Source organism: Ostrea edulis, chromosome 5 (assembly GCF_947568905.1).
Source record: "Ostrea edulis chromosome 5, xbOstEdul1.1, whole genome shotgun sequence".
NCBI classification, from domain to species: domain Eukaryota; kingdom Metazoa; phylum Mollusca; class Bivalvia; order Ostreida; family Ostreidae; genus Ostrea; species Ostrea edulis.
This window is the reverse complement of record NC_079168.1, coordinates 65,807,310-65,827,375: the sequence shown is the minus strand read 5'-3', so window position 1 is coordinate 65,827,375 and position 20,066 is coordinate 65,807,310. Positions and strand designations below refer to the sequence as shown.

Below are 20,066 nucleotides of genomic sequence, written 5' to 3'. Positions count from 1 at the left end.
ATTTGATGCGCACATTAATTCAATTATTGCTCTCTTCAATTCAATTGATGAGAGCATCAATTTAGTAGAAATATTGTTCGCAATAATTAATTTAGAGCTCGGTTTAAATAATTTGATGATCTCTTTAATTCAATTGAAGATATCTTTAAATCATTTACAATGCTTTTGTATAAGGAATTAATGTGGGCATCAATTCTTTTAAACAGAGCAACATATCATTAATTCAATTGTGGATATGTTGAATTAAAGATATCTTTATTTATATAGTTGCTCTCTCTAAAAGAATTATTGCTCTCTTTTTAAAAAAATGAATTAAAGATATCATTAATTCAATTGAAGAGAGCAATAATTGAATTAATGCATGCATTAAATCAATTATTGCTCTCATCAAATGAAATAGTGCACGCATCAATTCAATTAATGCTCTCATCAATTCAATTAATGCGCGCATTATATCAATTATTGCTCTCTTCAATTGAATTGTAGCGCACATCAATTCAATTGTTGATATCATTAATTCATTTGAAGAGATCATTATTCAATTAAAGCACACATCAATTCAGCTGAAGAATTAGTGCTATCATCAATTCAATTAATGCGCGCACTAATTCAGAATTGAAGATATCATTAATTATTTGAAGAGATCTTTAATTCGATTGTTGTGCGCATCAAATGAATTGATGATATCTTCAAATAATTGAAGATATCTTCAATTATTTGAGTTTATGTTAATTTGGCACTCCATAAATATGGAGTGTCATCAAGGTCAAAGGGTGCATTGGTTGTTCCAATGAACATAACAAATGGGTCAACCATATGACATTTTAGATCTTAATTCTAGTTTATATCTTTAAATAATACATAAAAATATAAATGTCCTTCTTTGTTTCATCGGGTGATGAAAATAGCAATCATTACAGAAAAAATTTGCATAACCCACTTATGCAGGTTACGCATTTTTTCTGCAATGCTTAGAGCTACCTTCATCACCCAATGAAACAACAAAGAGAGCATTTTATTGTTTAAATAAATACATAGATTGATTGAATATTGTTTTACGTCCCTCTCGAGAATATTTCACTCATATGGAGACGTCACCACTGCCGGTGAAGGGCTGCAAAATTTAGGCCTATGCTCGGCACTTATGGCCATTGAGCAGGGAGGGATCTTTATTGTGCCACACCTGCTGTGACACGGGATCTCGGTTTTAGCGGTCTCATCCGAAGGACCGCCCCATTTAGTCGCCTCTTACGACAAGCAAGGGGGTGCTGAGGACCTATCCTAACCTGGATACCCACAGGAAAAATAAATACATAGAAAAGGACATAGAATAAAATTAAATTGATGTGAACCTAGTAATTAAGAGTTAAGGCCAAACTATGAAAGGTTATCTAAGACATACTAAATGTATATGAGAAAGAGATAATTTATTTTAAAAATGCAGGTCATTATGAGAGGCTACATTTTTCCACTGCAACAAAATAAGAATAAATAAACACAAATAAGATTGTATTCATATTTCAATAAGAGGTTTGGAATTGGATATATAAACTTGAAAAACAAAATTATAAATTTAGCAACCCCCTCAAACATTGCATCCATTTATGAAGTGACAATTTCTGGAGTCTCTGGAACTTGAACTCTCAATCTCCTGGAAGTTTTACTGTAGAAGCAATAAATGAGTTGGGGCAAATTCAAAATGGGATGAACTCGTTTTTTCGGGTGGGTGGGGGTGAGGGGGGATAGAGAGGCAAAAACTTGCCTGTGTACAGGATAAGATATACACTTGGAAGCGCTGATAACCACATCTTTCTTAAGAATTCTATGCAGCATCCACTTGAATTTTGCAACCATAGTTCATAAATTTTTCCAATAAAAACAAAAAATTTAACTTTTCATATAATTTATTACACATTTTAATCATAACAAAAACTTTTGTACAGCCGTCCAGCAGTAAGAGTGAGCGGGGTTATCTACCCCACAGTGGGCAAATTAGGTCGACCCCTGAAAGGTCATACTGCAAAGGTAAATTGTGGTGTACACGTTTAGGAGAGAAAAAAAGACATGAATGATTTTAATATAACCTTGCTTTTAACACAGAGGTAACATTTTTACACTAAAATACGAAAAGCATTGCCCTATAACTCAAAAGTCACAGTGACAACCCCTGGTCTTGTGGAGGCACTTCACCCATTGTCTAAACAGAAAGAAGGTGCAAATGCATGTACACCAACTGAATGATTATTTTGGAAGAATTCAGAACTTTATTAAGTTAAAACTATCAGTTTGCTCCCCCTTTGCTGACAAATTGATATGGAAACCTGATCAAAATTAATTCAGTTTCATCACATTCCAAGAAAAAAAATATTAACAGACCAGCTTCAGCCGAACATAGACATATCAAGAAATGCTTTTAATAATATCTAACTTAACACATTAATTCTAAATAAAATGCAAATATCAATTTATCTACATGGAGTATAACAGTGTAATAATGATATTGGTAACATCTAGCTACACTTACATAACCCATTCCCTCGGTGTATTTCTCTCATTACTCTATGGGACCACTCTTTCTGATCCCAAAATACGGAATCCCATTTCCATGACTCTGGAAATCCTCACATCTCTAGAACCCATTCTCAAAATTCAATAACGGTAGAGCTCATGTTATGGTTTTTAATATAACACACCTCAATTTCCAACCATTCACAATTGCCATCCACCATCTACCATAGTCAATATATACTGGTGCAAGAATAAACAAAAAATAATCGTACATAAACCGGTTTTCTGAAATGATACAGCCTGACGCAATAACTTTGGTAAGAATTCAGTACAAGACTATTGCTATGGTTCATGTATCTTAGATTGTGTGACAGTGGGCTTTGCTATGCTATTTTAATGGCTTGAAGACAACCCTTTTTTTTTAAAACTTTAACCTTTGACCCCCTTGATGGACGGATGATTGGATGGAATCGACCGAGATACAGAAGTCCAAGACAGAAAAGTTTCACTGGTGTGATATCATTCTTAATCCCCCATTCTAATCCAGGTTGTCTGGTAGTATCCCCATCCCAAATCTTATACTGATAAAAAATTTCACCATGCATTGAGGTAATTATGTTTTAAAAACAAATACAAGTATATAAAGGTATGAATATCCTTGTGATGAGAAAAAATGTCTGTACCTGAAGGAAATCCTTGTTGATTTCCCAAACTTCAGCCACACAAAAATGTATAAATACAAGTATATTGTATGCATACAAAATAAATTAGATGTAACGTTTCTATGGTACATGATATTAAAATCATGATATTTACTACAAGAACAATAGAAATGAACTACATGTACATTAATCTGGTTAAATAACTAGACATACACATCTATTGTAGTTTACAGGACAATACACCCATGGACCATTCATCCTGTTTGCTGTACATGACAGCAATGAAAATTCACACAAAACTATTAACATACTTGAGCTTGAGCAATTGCAAGTCAAGTATTTCAGGTAAAATGGACAATGCAGTATCATTTTAACAATTGAGGTACAACATATTTGCTAATTTGGCACCCACTGCTGGGTAGTAGTAATGTATGTGAGCTTTGATAATCTATTAATAAATATAAATATTTCATTTTTGGCAAAGGCATTTTCACAACAGAATATGTAATTTATATCACACTTTTGCCATTTCTTCATTAATCACAAATGAAATCACAGAACAACATTCTATCACATTGATTAAACAAACAAAAAGGGAAAATATGACTAGATCTAAAGCTCACTTTCCATTTGTCAGAAGCCATCAATCAGAGAAAGCCACTTTAATTTCAATATCAACGTCTAAATTGTGTGTCGCTCTGCAGTGTCTGCACTTGTGTTTACTGGTGCCAGGGAAAATACCAGGCTGTGAACAGTGTCTTTGGCTTTTGGATACAAGGAGAAAAGAGCAAAAGACATACTAAATTAACATTGTTTATTTTTTGAAAATACTGTTTGATATTTTATTTAACAGAAAAAAGTACATTTCTTACCTACAATTTACCAGGTCAATTAGCATTAACTGTGAAATTAAACACATACTCAAGCGTCATAGGAACTTAAGACCCTTTTCATCTAACATGCTTTGACTGAAATAATATGTGTCTTACTCAACTTTGTTTCAAAAGAGATATGGTAGTATATGTTTCTTTAATCATTTCTATTTAAGTGAATGCCATTCAAAATCAAGATCTATTCCATGTTGTGAAAGCCTAAATAAGTTTCTTCAAACTTAAATATTTATGAAATTTCTGTACATGTAGAACATTAGAAATTAAACCAAGTATTTGTTTGAAAATGTGATAATTTTTTTGTTTATGAATACAATGGTCAATTGCAGGGACGTCAGATACTGAGATTATGGTATCCAGTCCCTGTGGTCATGTGTCCATGTAAGTAACAGGCAATATTAGGTGTTGGTGGAACACCCTCTCACCAGCTTTGTAAACCAAGAAAATATGGTTCTACTGAAGATTTTGAAAATACTGTAATCGATCCAGATAATTAATGGAAAGGATAAAGGCACTCTATTTGGTGTTGTAAGATGATTAACCAACAGCTGGTTGATATAAACAAACTCTTTAGGTAAGAAAATTTCATCTCAGCTTTGAGGAATCTGATTTACACCTCAGTTATCTATACAAATCTTTATAAAAACTCCGGAATATTTGATGCAAGAAATCTGATCCTGGTGGAAGAAGCCAATCTTCTCTCCACAAGGGTTGCCCCGTATCTTAATCTGAAGTCAAACTGTCAAATACAAGACTTCTAACACCCATGCCTTGTTTGACAATTCACAGTGAGATATTAAGATCGATTCCAGGTAACAAAGCAACGGAAAGCAAGTCCAACATACATGTACTTCTGAATAGGAGTACATCTCTTATAAAATTATGGAAAACTACAAAATAATATATCATATAACATTTCAACATCTCTTAGAATTAAAAATTTCTTTAAAGATTTCGACAAAATAAACTATGAACTAATTCAATATTAAAAATTTAACAATAGATTACAAGTACAACCAACCTCATTCATCAGGAGTCTTGTCGCAAAAGAGACTGGGAATAACTTAACAATACAATACAAAGAATACAATTGTCTCTTATAACATTCTTCAAAAAAACCAGTAATATCGCACATATACATGTAGTCAATACACCAACAACACTATCAGTTGGGTCTTCTTCTTTTTCTAAACAAATACAACTATGAGATCTTTACAAAAATATAGAAATGACTGCATGTTTGTACCTGGAGTCTGTGAGAGAGGATCAGTATATGTCCACAAACTGTCCCCAGAACACACCAGCACTCCTGGGGCTTGGGTTACTAGTGTTCTGCTGAAATCTAAATGCTGGTACTTGTGTCCACAGTCCATACATGAATGAGGTAAAAAGCAAGGAGCTCTCCAGTCCGCAGTAACCGGAGTCATTAATGGTCACACTGGTTCATGTAACAGTCACTCTGGTTCACACAGTAGAATACTCTCTGGTTTCCATCTATGTCATTCTGGTTCACACAGAACCAGTATTGCCAACCAGAAATAAAATTTTCAGCATCATGAGGTTTCTTCCTCTGAATTTTCCTTCCAGTATCGGTGATTTTCTTGTAGGTGGGTCATTAATTCAGGAATATCACAAAAATCTAAAAGTGGAAAAATTCATTACCGGTAATTGTTGTGCTTTGTACAATACATGCATAAAAATAGTAAGCTCTGATAAGACTAGGAGGTTTTATATGGCTATCTCACCAAGAGGGAACAAGCTTATCTTAATCAGAATTATTTGCACATGTATTAAAAATTATGTTACATCTATTACAACACTTCCGGTGAATGACTTACAGTCCCAGGCATCAAACATGTCATTGATGAAGAAGTCTATAAAACTGGTTTGAGATTTTGGTATACTGCAAGTTTTTCTGTCAAATGCTGGCATGACCACAGGTAAGTTCCTCCTTTTCTCCTCGTCTGTCTGAAAACATAAAATTTATAATATGCATGATCAATAAAATTTTGAGCAGAATTTTAAGTTGTACATAAATGTCTGCAAAGCAAAATGCATTACACATATGTTGTATAGCAAATACATGTATTATTGTGTTGTATAGAAAATACATGTCTTATTGTGTTGGATAACAAATACATGTCTTATTGTGTTGTATAACAAATACATGTCTTATTGTGTTGTATAGCAAATACATGTATTATTGTGTTGTATAGAAAATACATGTCTTATTGTGTTGGATAACAAATACATGTCTTATTGTGTTGTATAACAAATACATGTCTTATTGTGTTGTATAGCAAATACATGTCTTATTGTGTTGTATAACAAATACATGTCTTATTGTGTTGTATAACAAATATATGTATTATTGTGTTGTATAGCAGGTAATTGAATCAATGCATTGCAAATGTGTTGTATATTCTACCTGCATGAAGTACTCCTCAGCAATTCTCTTGGCCCACTCAACACACATTTCTGTAGATCTACAAGGATTGCTGACATCTGCACACTTGATGAGCATGCGCTTTATCAAACAACGGTTTTCAGGGGTTGACATCTGGTTTATAATTGCCATGCTGTCCGGAGATCCTGTTCCACTCTGAAAATTAGAAAAAGATGTCTTTGTGAAACTAAAATTGTCCACAAGATAGCAAAATCTGTGGTGGCAAACTCCTATTACACCCTTCACAAGGATTAAACCCGCTGTCCTTTACCTTGATGGTAAAAACAATAGTGTTTGATAGTGGGGTCAAGGTCAGGTTGCACGGTTGTCAAACTGTTGTAAAAGGTGTAGTCACCAAGATTAAATCAATCACATATCAAAGCTTTTTCATTTATACCTATAGATGTACTAATTTCACAAATTATAATCATTAAGTTATTTAGTACTGGCAGAAGAACAAACACACATTTCAAAACAAATATTTATATTTCCAATGTTTTTTTCCCCAGTAAACCCTTTTGAGATCTGTAAATGGACTAAATTAAAAAAAAAAGTGAAATTTTTGTAAAGAACCTAAGCATAATGAAAAAATAACACCTTGTACATCTAGAAGCAAGATGTCTAAGGAATTGGGTATGGGATTGTGGAGTAGCTAACATGAATGCTGCGAATTCGCAAAGCTTGAGATAGCCATGCCAAAATGGCAAGTAGAAACTAATGTAAATTATATGTACGTTGAAAGGGGAGATGCAATCGGTAGGTCTCAATGAGGTGTAACCATGTACAAAGTTTGAAAACTGGGAGTTAAATATGCTTTATGAAACTCAACCAAGTGCAAATTGTTGATTTCCTGGCATCGATAGACAATGCCAGACAAAGAATTGCTTTGCAATCTGATTCAAAATAATTGCCCAAACCCATCTACAATTATAGAATAATGATTTACCATAGAGGAAGTCTCTTCCAGCTTGAGTGTGCTTTTATTGACACAGCTAACAAATTTGTTGAGGTGTTCAAAATGTTGCTTCATCTCCGTGGCTAGCACCATGTCTATAATGGTCTCTCTGAGAGGCGTGTACTCGTCCCGACTAAGATTTTTAAAGATGTTGACAGAGTTATCTTTCCATGATAACTGGAAGCCCAAGGCAGCATGATGGTTTTCTAGAACAGCTCTGAAATACAACAGATATTACATGGATTAAAAAATCCAGTAAATGTCAAAAACAACTCTGAAATTATGCATATATATCAAAGGGAATTGTGACCCTCTGTAATCAACAGATTGTAAACAGAGATCAGAGGAAATCATGTTAATGTCCAGAATTAGCTTTGAAATACAACATATCATTACATGCATCTAAGGAAATGATGTTGTTTAAAACAATTCTGAGACTATTTAATGCAACAAAGAGCATGAACAGCAGATATGAGCAATTCCTTTTTACCTATGTCTGTGTCTAGAATTGGGTGCTTTGTTCACCTGAAACTGGCAAATAGTATGGAACACATTCCAGAGAGTACCAGGTCAATATGACATTTATCACTGATATAATGTGTTACATGGATTTGGCAGTGCAACAAATTAACATGCAATTATTCAATACGGTCATTATAGCCAACCAATCAAAAAACGTTAGTTTAGCTGTGTTCAAAACATAAGAAAATGTGGACATCCCTTCCCTTTTTTAGTCTATGCAACAATTCTATATCAGTTGTGAATTAAGTCTATTGCGATGGTTTAAGTATATTACAAGAAATAATAGTATCTCAGTTTACTAATCTAATTACTAGTCATTTCTACTAATAAGTTATAGTGTGAATTCTTGAGGTTGTGATTAGACAGTTTTGCCTCATTTTCCCACCCTTTTGTTGATAGACATTGCACACACATGCACCTCGGAACAGGGCTTGAAGCTAACTTTTTTATGTCACCAGTCCAGCCGGACTAATGGGGTATAATTTCAACCAGTCCGCAGGAAAATTTACCAGTCCAACAGAGTTTTTCAAAATTAATTAAACATATTTCGGTAATGTTATCAAAATGAAATTCAACTCAATATGCTTCAGACAATATTGTAACACTTAAATGTGGGATTTATATTTACGAATCGGATTCGTCTAATATCTACAGATCGAAGCATGCCAAATGTGTGTATAAAATTTCATAAGTATATTTTCCAAAATGATGCTTTAGAAAATTAACAAGTCCCATCGGACTGACTAAAACAAATGTCAGTCAGTCCGCCAGACTTTTAACCAGTCACACACTGACGGGCATATGTTAATTTCGAGCCCTGTTGGAATGGTTGCAATCAAAAACCATTTTATTTCTAAACTTCAAATTTCATGACCTTCTAACAATGTATATTTCAATAGATTTTCATGAGTTTTGCCATTTTTAGGCCATTAAGAGTTGTGCATGTTTGTAGAGCATACACATTTTAACAGTTTTGTGTTTTTCTTAATTTGATCATACTTTATAATCTATTGTGTAATTTCCTTTCTTCCAAATTAAGTATGATTGTCAGAAACTGACAACTTATAAATTGAAATTCAACATTGCATGAGGCATGTACAGTTTCAATTCAAAAGGTGGATGCCATCATTATCTGAATGAAATTTACAATACACGAATATGATACAATTTTTCTTGTCTGCACTCAGCACTTCATGGTAACATAATAGTCAAGTTCACATTACCAAGAGCAATTAGAAAAAAATATTCAACGTTTTAGAGTAATTTCAATTCTCACCATGGAGGAATGTCATAATATAGCGAGGTATTTCTTTCAATATTTAAATTTTCAATAAAATTTAAACAAGAAAAGCAATATCATCATAAAAAATATATAGCAATTCGACAGCAAAACACTATGGAAAAGCAGAATTGTAAAGCTGATTTATGTATTCATTAAGATTGTCAATAACATTCTAAAATGACGTGGGATGAGTAACACTGATATGGTAATGGAGATCACTCACAACAGTAAAGATTAAGATACTGTCATAAATGACAGGACATATCGGTAATCATTCGGTCATTATACATAACGACTTACTGGTCATTATACATAAGGGCCAGGGGATTCTTCTCGTTGATTAGAAATGCATTGGTGTAGCCTGGATGGTCCACATCATGTATGATGGCAGCTATCAAACAAGCAACCTGGTCCAGTTGGTCAAGAACAGCCTAGTAAGATAGGTTTTGTGATGAATTTATCATTTCTGCATAATGTATAAATTAAAATCAATAAATAACAACAAATAATTGATTTATTTATCTTTATGCACTTGTTTGTATGTTGTATGTATGATGTCAAATCTTATACTTTTGCTGTTGTTCTACTTATTTTATATTTTTGCCCTACCCCTTCTAAATCTGCCACCGACAGCTATACAGTTTTTGAAGCTGTTCATTTGTTGATAACTATTGCAATACACATACTAAGAATAACTCATTGGCAGCTGTCACTAACCAAAGTTGACACAAACAGACCAAAGACTGTCAATATTTCACACCTTTTCTGACAATGGAATTAGTTCACTTGCTTGTGAAATGAACAGGCGTCATCAGTATTGACATCAGACAAATTAGATTTTTACCCTTTCTTCTTTTTATGAACACTTGATCCTGTAAAGTACAACTAGACCATGATAGCAAAAAAGTGCATTTCTTAATGAATTGGGTCCCTTCCTTTGTCATTATCAATCTAAATAACAATCAGCCAGAAGTTAATGAAGTAATTTTCACAGATATCATTAGCATACGTAAAGCTAACTTTAATTCCTCAACTCCTTATGAAGTTTTCTTTTTTATCTTAACAAGAGATCTGCCAGGGTTTTTAATCATATTGCACACAGGGTTCTTGCTATAATGGTGGGAACATTTTCCCTCCACAATATCCCGAATTTTTATTTCATGATTATATTTTGCCTTCAAATTGTCAGATATATCAGTTTTATGTCTGTGGTCAATACAAAGCACATCACATCATAAATGTAACCAACATTCACGTAACAATAAATTTTAATTGCATTGTCTTCAGAATCAAGCATCCAAAACAATGGCACCAAAATTAACAGGCATAATATGAAAGTTTTGTTATAATAAGGCCATTTCAACTTAATTGATAGATTATCATCCCCGCCTGCCCCTCAAAAATCGGCCTGCCCTGAATTTTTTTATTTGGTGGAACTTGCGCAATTTCTGCTGTTTGTTCGCAAATGCTGTTTGTGCATGATGATATAACTTGAAATTTGACCAACATACATGTACGTTCATGTAACAAGAAATATGCATCTTCAAGGAATGGTCCAGTAAGACACAAAAACAAAGTGTAGCAATTTTTTTTTAAAATTAAATAATTTTTTCCCCTTTCCAAATCTCCTCTAAAAGTGTGACTTTTTGTTCGGCGAGATCCAATACACATACATATGTACCTGATTGCGTTCCCTGGTTAAAAAGAAAGCCGTGGCATTCAGGACATCTGCCGCATGAGTGGAGTTGTGGTACGAGTTTGTGGAATGATAATTGGCCTCAACTAGATTTAACCAGTTCATGACAGTCATTTCATCAACACGTAAGAAGTCACACACACCAAACCGAGCCATTGTTTTTAATCCTAAATGAACAAGGGGTCTGGAAAAAAAATAAAAAAATTTCTTCAGAAATTTCCAAAATACAGTGCAACAAGAGGCCCATGGGCCACATCGCTCACCTGAGTAACCTTGGCCCATATCTGAAGACTTTCCATATATATTTGCATGTAAAACCTTAGTCCCTATTATGGCCCAAACTACCCTTTGCAAACTTGAATCTACACTATGTCAGAAAGCTTTCATGTAAATGTCAACTTCTTTGGCCCAATTGTTCTTGAGAAGAAGATTTTTAAAGCTTTTTCCTATATTTGTATGTATGTAAAACTTTGACCCCCCCCCCCCCCCTTGTGGCCCCATCCTACCCCCGGGGGCTATGATTTGAACAAACTTGAATCTGCACTATGTCAGAAAGTTTTCTTGTAAATATCAGCTTTTCTGACTCAGTGGTTATTGAGAAAAAGATTTTAACTATATATTTGTATGTAAAACTTTGATCCCCCTTGTGGCCCCAGGCATCCAACCCCTGGAGCCCATGATTTGAACAAACTTGAATCTGCATTATGTCAGGAAGCTTTCATGTAAATCTCAGCTTTTCTGGCTTAGTGGTTCTTGAGAAGAAGATTTTTAAAGTTTTTCCCTATATATTTGTATGTAAAACTTTGATCCCCCCTTGTGGCCCCATCCTACCCCCGGGGTCCATGATTTGAACAAACTTGAATCTGCACTATGTCAGACAGTTTTCATGCAAAAATCAGCTTTTCTGGCTCAGTGGTTCTTGAGAAGAAGATTTTTAAAGATTTTTCCTATATATTTGTATGTAAAACTTTGATCCCCTATTGTGGCCCCATCCTACCCCAAGGGCCCATGATTTGAACAAACTTGAATCTGCATTATGTCAGGAAGCTTTCATGTAAATCTCAGCTTTTCTGGCTTAGTGGTTCTTGAGAAGAAGATTTTTAAAGTTTTTCCCTATATATTTGTGTGCAAAACTTTGATCCCCCCTTGGGGCCCCATCCTATCCCCGGGGGCCATGATTTGAACAAACTTGAATCTGCACTACGTCAGAAAGTTTTCATGTAAAAATCAGCTTTTCTGACTCAGTGGTTCTTGAGAAGAAGATTTTTAAAGATTTTTCCTATATATTTGTATGTAAAACTTTGATCCCCTATTGTGGCCCCATCCAATCCCAGGGGCCCATGATTTGAATAAACTTGAATCTGCATTATGTCAGGAAGCTTTCAGGTAAATTTCAGCTCTTCTGGCCCAGTGGTTCTTGAGAAGAAGATTTTTAAATGACCCCACCCTATTTTTGCATTTTTGTGATTATCTCCCCTTTGAAAGGGACATGGCCCTTCATTTGAACAAACTTGAAAGCCCTTCACCCAAGGATGCTTTTGGCCAAGTTAGGTTGAAATTGGCCCAGTGGTTCTGGAGAAGAAGTCGAAAATGTGAAAAGTTTACGGACAGACAGACGGACGCCGGACAAAATGTGATCAGAATAGCTCACTTGAACCTTCGGTTCAGGTGAGATAAAAACTATACATAGTATGAGCCTAATTTGGCCCCTCAAAAATGTGAAAATTCAAGTAAAAATGTTTTGAGATTAAAATATATTCGGAAACATTTTGAATTCTTAAATGTTGAAACCATTATATATTTTAGTTTATGCCATTTCTTGCAATTTGCTGTCAGAAATGAAGCATTTTACTGTTTGTAGTTGTTTTCAATTGAAAACACCATATCTGGTCTTGTTTTCAATTCAAAAACATAAAGCAACTTCTATAAAACAAGATAAATATTTCTGTTAGTGATGCATCATTAAGATACAATCTTAAAGTCACTCTGTATTTGTGAACAGAACAAACTGCACAATTTCATCAACATTTCTGGAAATCTGATGTACAATCATGATGTTTATATTAGGATTATCAACAATTTCCTAAAAAATAACTTATGCAAGAAAGGTGTGCATATAACCTTTATCAAAATAAACATTACTTTAAATGATTCAAAGCCATTTAAGGGGACCAATTTATCTTTAAAAAAAAAAGATTTATGGTACACTTTTCAAATTCCCAAGCACACAAATTTCACCTGCCATACAATGTACATGCTAAAGAGGATTTTTATACATAAAATATGAAGTGTTTATTTAAGAAATGACTTGCTCACCGCTTGGATGTGGCTTTTTCTAGAGAGATGATATTGAAATCCCAAGTCGGTTCGAGTTCGAGTATCTCTAGTATTTCTGCTGGCATCTGCGATAGGAAGTCGTTGGGAATGTGGATGTGATGACCAGAAACTAAAACCCATACAATAAAATTTCTATCATTTCTGAAATCCATACAACATAATCTTTATCATTTCTGAAACCCATACAACATGATTTTTATCATTTCTGATATTGTACAACATACTTTTTTTGTATTAAGGATGGATTCTTGTCACCATTTAGAAATGCAGTAGAAAGTTATGTGCCATGTGACACTTTTCCCATGAATCAAAAGAATGTATACAAAATACAGTTTTTGCATGCAAAATCTCAATCTCAATACATCCAATAAATATGAGAAGATTCCATCCTTATAATTTCTGAAACTCACAATAAATTTTTTACAATTTCTGATCCTCACACAATATAATTTTCATTATTTCTGATTCTCATACAATTTAATCATTCTGAAACCCATGCAATATAATTTTTATAAACTGTAATATTAATGAGTTTTGATTAGGCCAGAGTTTTTTTGTTTTCTGTTTAACAGGAAACGCCGACCCGATTTTTTTTAAACACCAAAAAAAAAAAAAGAGGTAAAATTTACTTTTATTTTTTGAATCCCTGCCGAACACCTATATTGTGATGTTTTCAAATAAAATCAGGATCGTTATACACAATAAAAATCATGTAAACACTTGTTGATAAGTGAATTCTTTAATGCCGAATTAGAGCGTCTTACTGATTACGACTATTTACCATTGATGAGAACTAGTTCAACGATGTTTCCGTGGGAATATGGAGGATCACATGTACATCAGAATCGATGTTAAATGCATCGATGCAACAGTTTACCGCAGTAAAATTGTGAATTCACAAGGCACATTTAAATGACATTGTTGGGCATGTCATTTCGGATCCCTTAGAAGAAACAGACAAAAACATCTCCCTCAAAATATCTCGGATCGTTAGCAGCTGGTTAGTGAAAACACTGACATAGATCCTCAAACACCTGTCAGCGTGTTTAAAGATTTTGGGTAAGCCATTGAATAGTTACTTTATTCTATGAAAATCAAATTGTTAAAGGTATATTGTGATAATTCACGCACATCGATACTGATTAACACTTCCATGGTAACATTGAATGGGTATTGGTGTAGACTCGTACTCAGATTTTGTTTGAAGGTTTAGGATTAACATATTTTAGATACAAATCCATGTCTGTATGGGTGATAAATTCAAGTTTGACCAGGATTCCAACAGTAACACAGCTGTCCAGGAAAAGAATATATTCGATGTATTGAAAGCCGCTACTAGAAGTTTCACACATATAAGTTTATATAGCTTCCTACTTCATTTGATTTTATTAACGTTTTATTTTCTAATAGGGTCAACACAGATTTTTGATGCAATATGCTTTCATTGTGGAGTCTTAGATGTGACCAATTGTGAATAATTCAGTGGACTTCAAAGAGGTTTGCTATTGTTCGTCCCATATGCCAACCATGTCTGCTTGCAGGGAAAATAAATTTCCACACAGAATGTCAAGAAGTGAAGAAACTGATTTAATACTCTGTCAGTTAATATATACTGAATCCAAATAAATGCTAAACAGTTTTTATTGTGTGGATTTCTATTTTTTAACATTTTATTTAAAAAAAAAAAAAAGACACCCCTTTTCCAATTTTATTTTTTTTTATCGACTCGTCTCAACACTTTTTAAAAATCTTTATTTCACCCCCTCAACTCCATTTTTTAGACAAAATTCCCGTTAAACAGAAAATTAAAAAAAAACTCTGGCCTTAACAGAACATAAAATGCCTTAAAGTTCCTTTACTGGGGGCTTTAACTGACCACTATCACTCCAATTCTACCACACATACCTGTAACTGACCGCTATCACTCTGATTCTACCACACATACCTGTAACTGACCGCTATCACTCTGATTCTACCACACATACCTGTAACTGACCGCTATCACTCTGATTCTACCACACATACCTGTAACTGACCGCTATCACTCTGATTCTACCACACATACCTGTAACTGACCGCTATCACTCTGATTCTAAACACATACATATGTACCTGGTTTAGTGTGGGACACGTTGCTGCTTTCCTGTGAACTGGTGATGAGTTGTCGTTTTACATTTTGCTGAAAAAGGAAAGAGTATGTACATGTAACTAAAACCCTCTACACGATTACAGTTTTCTGAATCTACACATAAAGTCTACTCACCGACACCAGCCCTCCTACAAGGTCAGAGGTCATAGTATCTCCTTCTTTCATTGGCTGTACAAAATGTGGAGAGTACAACTGACTGGTTCGTAATATCTCTAACACTTTGTCCAGAGCCTGAACCACTGTTATGGGGCTGTTTTCCTGTGCTGCATTTATGATGTTAATTACCTGTTTACATATAAAAACAAATATCCAGTCTGTTAAATATATGTTTTGTTGATCTCAAAGAACACAAACTCCTCCATGAGCCAAGTTACCTTGGTGATGGGGGCCTCGACTGTCATGGAATGAATCTTAGCCAGAGATTCTCTTCTTCTGGGATATCCATGTGCCACCCCACCTAAAATCAGAAATCATATATTCACATCACAGAATAAAACTTTTGCTTACTCTTGAATTTATTAAATCAAATTATCAAGAAATTAAAATATAGAAATAGATGATAATTACATCGAACTACAGTACACTGACTGCACCAAATGGCTACCTATAAAAACTAGTGGAAGTTGGCAAACAGTCAGTTTAATCTAATATCATTTGGACAAAATTTATTAAATCGTAAATGCAGACAAGACACAACTACATGGATTAAGCAAAAGGAATTGATGAGTTAAAACATAAAATTGATATACAAAATACACAGCAAGTATGGGATGATGAACTAGTAACTGCTGAGTTAACCAGATTAGTCTTACTACAGGTAAGTAAGGCTTTCAATGGGGGGGGGGGGGGTATAAATTCAGGATGATAGAGCAGCTTCTTGCAGTTAGAATTACTTCCTGGACATCAGCAACTACATAGCAAAACTGGCACAACAATTTGACAGACATTTCCTTGAGGGTTTCCTGTTTGTTTAATCTGATGAACTGGAAATTTTTATAAAACTTTTATTGTTAACTCTTACCATTATTTTCTTTTTGATAACCATTACCTTTATTTTTTTCTTTGAAAAAAAAAAAGTCTCCTTCAAAAACAAAAACCTAAATCTTCTGTAATGGCAGTCAACACATTTTCTGTTGTAAAGGATCCAAAAAAATTTCAATCCAACTAATCTGACATACGTGTTTAGTTTAACACAGAACGTAACAGGAAGTCTGTGCAGAAAATGAAAGGCACTCTGTGCAAAAATGTCTCATTAAGCAATAATTAGTAGGTGTGTGTAACTGCATCATACAATCTTTCACCACTCACTAGATCTGCGCCGGAAACTGACGGGCAACCCCAACTTTACTGTAACCAATAACAAACTTATCATAATACAGTCAGATATCCACAGTCAAATGTGGCCATTTTTGATAATCATTAGGTCATCTTAAATTACAAGAAATTCTGACAACCCATTTCTTTTTATAACTACAAGTACCACAATGCTACTTTTACATATATCTTAATATGTTTTTCTACAGCAGTCTCAAACACATATGGCACGATACTACAGAAAATTACAACATCCAAGTCTACTGACAACATTAAGACTGAGTTATGGCCGACTGTAGACCCGGCAGGTTCAGGGGGTGCTTACCATTGGCTAGGTTGTACTCTGCCTCTTTTATTCTGTCACCATATGAGGTATCTGATGTTGTTTTCTGTACAGAAACAATGTGGGAAAGTTTCCTGCAAGAGAATATCTCTTTTGAATTAAACAAGAAATCTCTTCCTCATAAGCCCTTTTGCAGTACAAGTTATTTCAGTTGCACATGCAATATGATATTTGTAATACATTTAAGAGGAAACATTTCTGCATTCATTTATTTGAATTGCCTGTCCGTGTTAATCTACAATCTACATGAACACAAGTCTATCCAGACAAATAACTCAGTCAAATTTCATTTTGAATATATGATGACACCTTATAGATAAATCACAACAGGCTTTCCGTATTCTGTAGATTCCTTATTTTACACGGGTACTGACTATGGTGAAATAACTCGTATACATCAAATCGCGTGAACATGAATTCGGGTGTCGTCTGTTAGTCAAGAGTTCTCACATGTATTTTCGCAAAACAGAAAATTAACAGTGAGTAATATTATTTTGCAGGTGATGCCTCTTGCGAAATTATGCGGTAATAATTCCTTGCATATATTTCGGAATCTACAGTAATCGGGTTTACTGTACATCTATATGTATCTCAAGTAACGTCAACTTACCCCCCTGGTCCCAGTATAGGGCTAAACACACAATGACTGGACACCCCCACGTCACTGCTTTTTCTTCGAGTGTGGTATGTACCTTCCCAAAACTGAAATAAACTTTATTGATTATTATCTTCCCACAAAGTCTGTCCACCTCATTGCATGCAAATACATTTGAACTTCGTTGTCTCGAACACTGATATCTCAAATACCATGGATATTTCGAAGTGATTTGGAAGTCTCAACCACTTTTTTAAAAAGTTTTTTACCCTCGATATCTCAAAATCCTCAAATATCTTGAAGTTTTTTCTCAGTCCCATTGAGTTCGAGATAACGAGATTTGACTGTATCTGCAGACCAGATAATGAGGTTTGACTGTATCTGCAGACCAATCATTTCCACCTGTTCTTTCTACCACTGCTCTTGATAACATATAAAACTTCAAACAGTTAAATGAATCTTGATGATTTTATGAGAATTTAGTGTCGCCTTGGTCATCAAACCAGATACAAATCTTTAAAAATCTGAAAAAGATTTAATTAGGCTAAGCTTACACTTGCTTTATTATCCTTGCATTGTTTGAACTTTTGTGTGTAAAGTTTACAGCATTTTTACTCAAGCACATTGTTTTAGAAAAGAGGTCCTGACCTTGCCCTTCTTCAGCTGGCTATTGATGGTGTCATGCAGGTCTGTTTTATTTCTGTCCACTTTGGCCATTTCTGTGGCATCTTTCCCTATCACCTCTTCTGCAGAGAATCCTGTTAACCTCTCATAGGCTGGGTTTACATACTGCAAAAAAATACATAACAAATAAATTTCTTATGGTCACACCTTAAAACCAGCTGGACTAATTTTGGGGCTACATGACAATACTCTGTATATTGTTGATACATGTATTAATATTTTATATATATAGTAGAGGGTGGAATAAACTATGTCAATAAAGACCTCACCTACTTTGTGACTCAGCTATCTAAATTTTAATAATTTGTATTCAGTCAAAGCCATTACACCAAAATATCAACATGAATCCATCAAAGTTGGATAAAATTAGATCGGCTGTTTGATTACAAGCTCTCCAAAAGGTCAATAACTACAATGAATATGGAAAGAGTTCTATAATCAGATATTATTCACATATTGACCTTCATAATGTCCTTAAATTTTCTCACTATATTTGAAAAGATTTAAAACAATAGATATGAATTTTATGATGTACATTAATGCTTCCGTAATGTTATGAACCAACATCAAATTTGCATAAGTACACACCTAGAACACCTGGCAGAGTAATAATCAAGTCATGTTAATCACAGATTAAAATTCTTAATGTTGTCGAGTTCATACAAAAAAAAATTGCTCAACATTTCCGCATTTTCTGTAACTTTTTGGATAATCTTTGACAGTTGATGAAACAAATACCGCAGTTTGACAATACAGTGCATAAGCAGGCAGATTTGTTAAGTTTTTAGTCATAAATCAAAAGTTCTGAGATGAAAGGCATATCAAAGAATGCATATGGGGGTGGGGGTGGAGTTGTCAAGGGGAAAATGCCCAAAGTCTATCCTGCACTGATGGGTTTTTTCCTCTCTCCAATGCCTGTGTGCCCAGTGGCTAACCTGTATTTGGTTATCTTCATTACAAATCTGTACAGCATCAGAAATGTTGTCCAATGCTGAGAAAACTGCACTGCAGGCCCTGAGCTTCAGCTGACTTCTAACCTCACCATATTCAAGGCAAAGCAACTCATTAATACACGAGTTAACATTGTGGTTTTCAGGAATCCTCTACAAAAACAAATCACCAACTCAAAACAACCAAACAAATCCTTGAAGTCCACTAATTAACAAATATTAATTGCAGTAAGAACATTTTCTTCTATTTCTTAACTTTACATTATCTTACAAAATAAAGCAGCAGCTTAAGTTTGTTACCTTGTTGAATCCTGCTTTCAACAGCGAAAGTACAGACGGTTCATCCTTTTCTGGTGCACTGAAAATAAAGAATAAAAACCATATCACACAGGAGCATGTTCACAGTCATGATCAGAGCCCCACACCACAGAATATGTAAAAATGAGTGCAAAAAATCAGCAGGTTTGGTGACTGTGCTATCCTAGAGCCCTAATGTGGTCAGTAACCAGAGAATTATTGTCACACAAGCCATTAATACTGGCTATAAATGCAGGTATGTGTGAGGAAAAGGTCCTCTAATGATGAAAGTGTCGTCTTTTGTCTTGACCTATTGTTCCCTACATATATATCCCAACACTAGGCTAAAGGAGACCAAATCTGATAAAATTCTTCTAATTTTAGAAACCTCCTGAAGTGTTTTGAAATATTTTTAGAGTCTAGGGCAATTGCATGA

General features: G+C 34.4%; 1 protein-coding gene across 13 annotated transcripts in view; it reads right to left on the bottom strand.

Annotated features, from left to right (window-relative positions):
- Positions 1-1,886: 1,886 nt before the first annotated feature.
- Positions 1,887-20,066, bottom strand: part of LOC125649797 (high affinity cAMP-specific and IBMX-insensitive 3',5'-cyclic phosphodiesterase 8B-like) — a 124,546-nt gene continuing 106,366 nt past the window's right edge. For 5 of the 13 annotated variants that reach the window (XM_048877587.2, XM_048877590.2, XM_048877589.2 and 2 more), the window contains 16 exons: positions 19,634-19,691; positions 19,319-19,486; positions 18,348-18,488; positions 17,715-17,806; positions 17,087-17,178; positions 16,756-16,794; positions 15,822-15,904; positions 15,562-15,732; positions 15,411-15,477; positions 13,278-13,407; positions 10,947-11,145; positions 9,566-9,696; positions 7,453-7,678; positions 6,489-6,662; positions 5,899-6,028; positions 1,887-5,699 (listed from right to left, as the gene is read on the bottom strand). In XM_048877587.2, coding sequence (XP_048733544.1) covers positions 5,614-5,699; positions 5,899-6,028; positions 6,489-6,662; positions 7,453-7,678; positions 9,566-9,696; positions 10,947-11,145; positions 13,278-13,407; positions 15,411-15,477; positions 15,562-15,732; positions 15,822-15,904; positions 16,756-16,794; positions 17,087-17,178; positions 17,715-17,806; positions 18,348-18,488; positions 19,319-19,486; positions 19,634-19,691 — 1,987 coding nt within the window. In that variant the 3' untranslated portion in view covers positions 1,887-5,613. The remainder of the gene's footprint in view (positions 5,700-5,898; positions 6,029-6,488; positions 6,663-7,452; positions 7,679-9,565; positions 9,697-10,946; positions 11,146-13,277; positions 13,408-15,410; positions 15,478-15,561; positions 15,733-15,821; positions 15,905-16,755; positions 16,795-17,086; positions 17,179-17,714; positions 17,807-18,347; positions 18,489-19,318; positions 19,487-19,633; positions 19,692-20,066) is intronic. The other 8 variants (XM_048877588.2, XM_056165157.1, XM_056165156.1 and 5 more) reach the window with 3 other exon arrangements.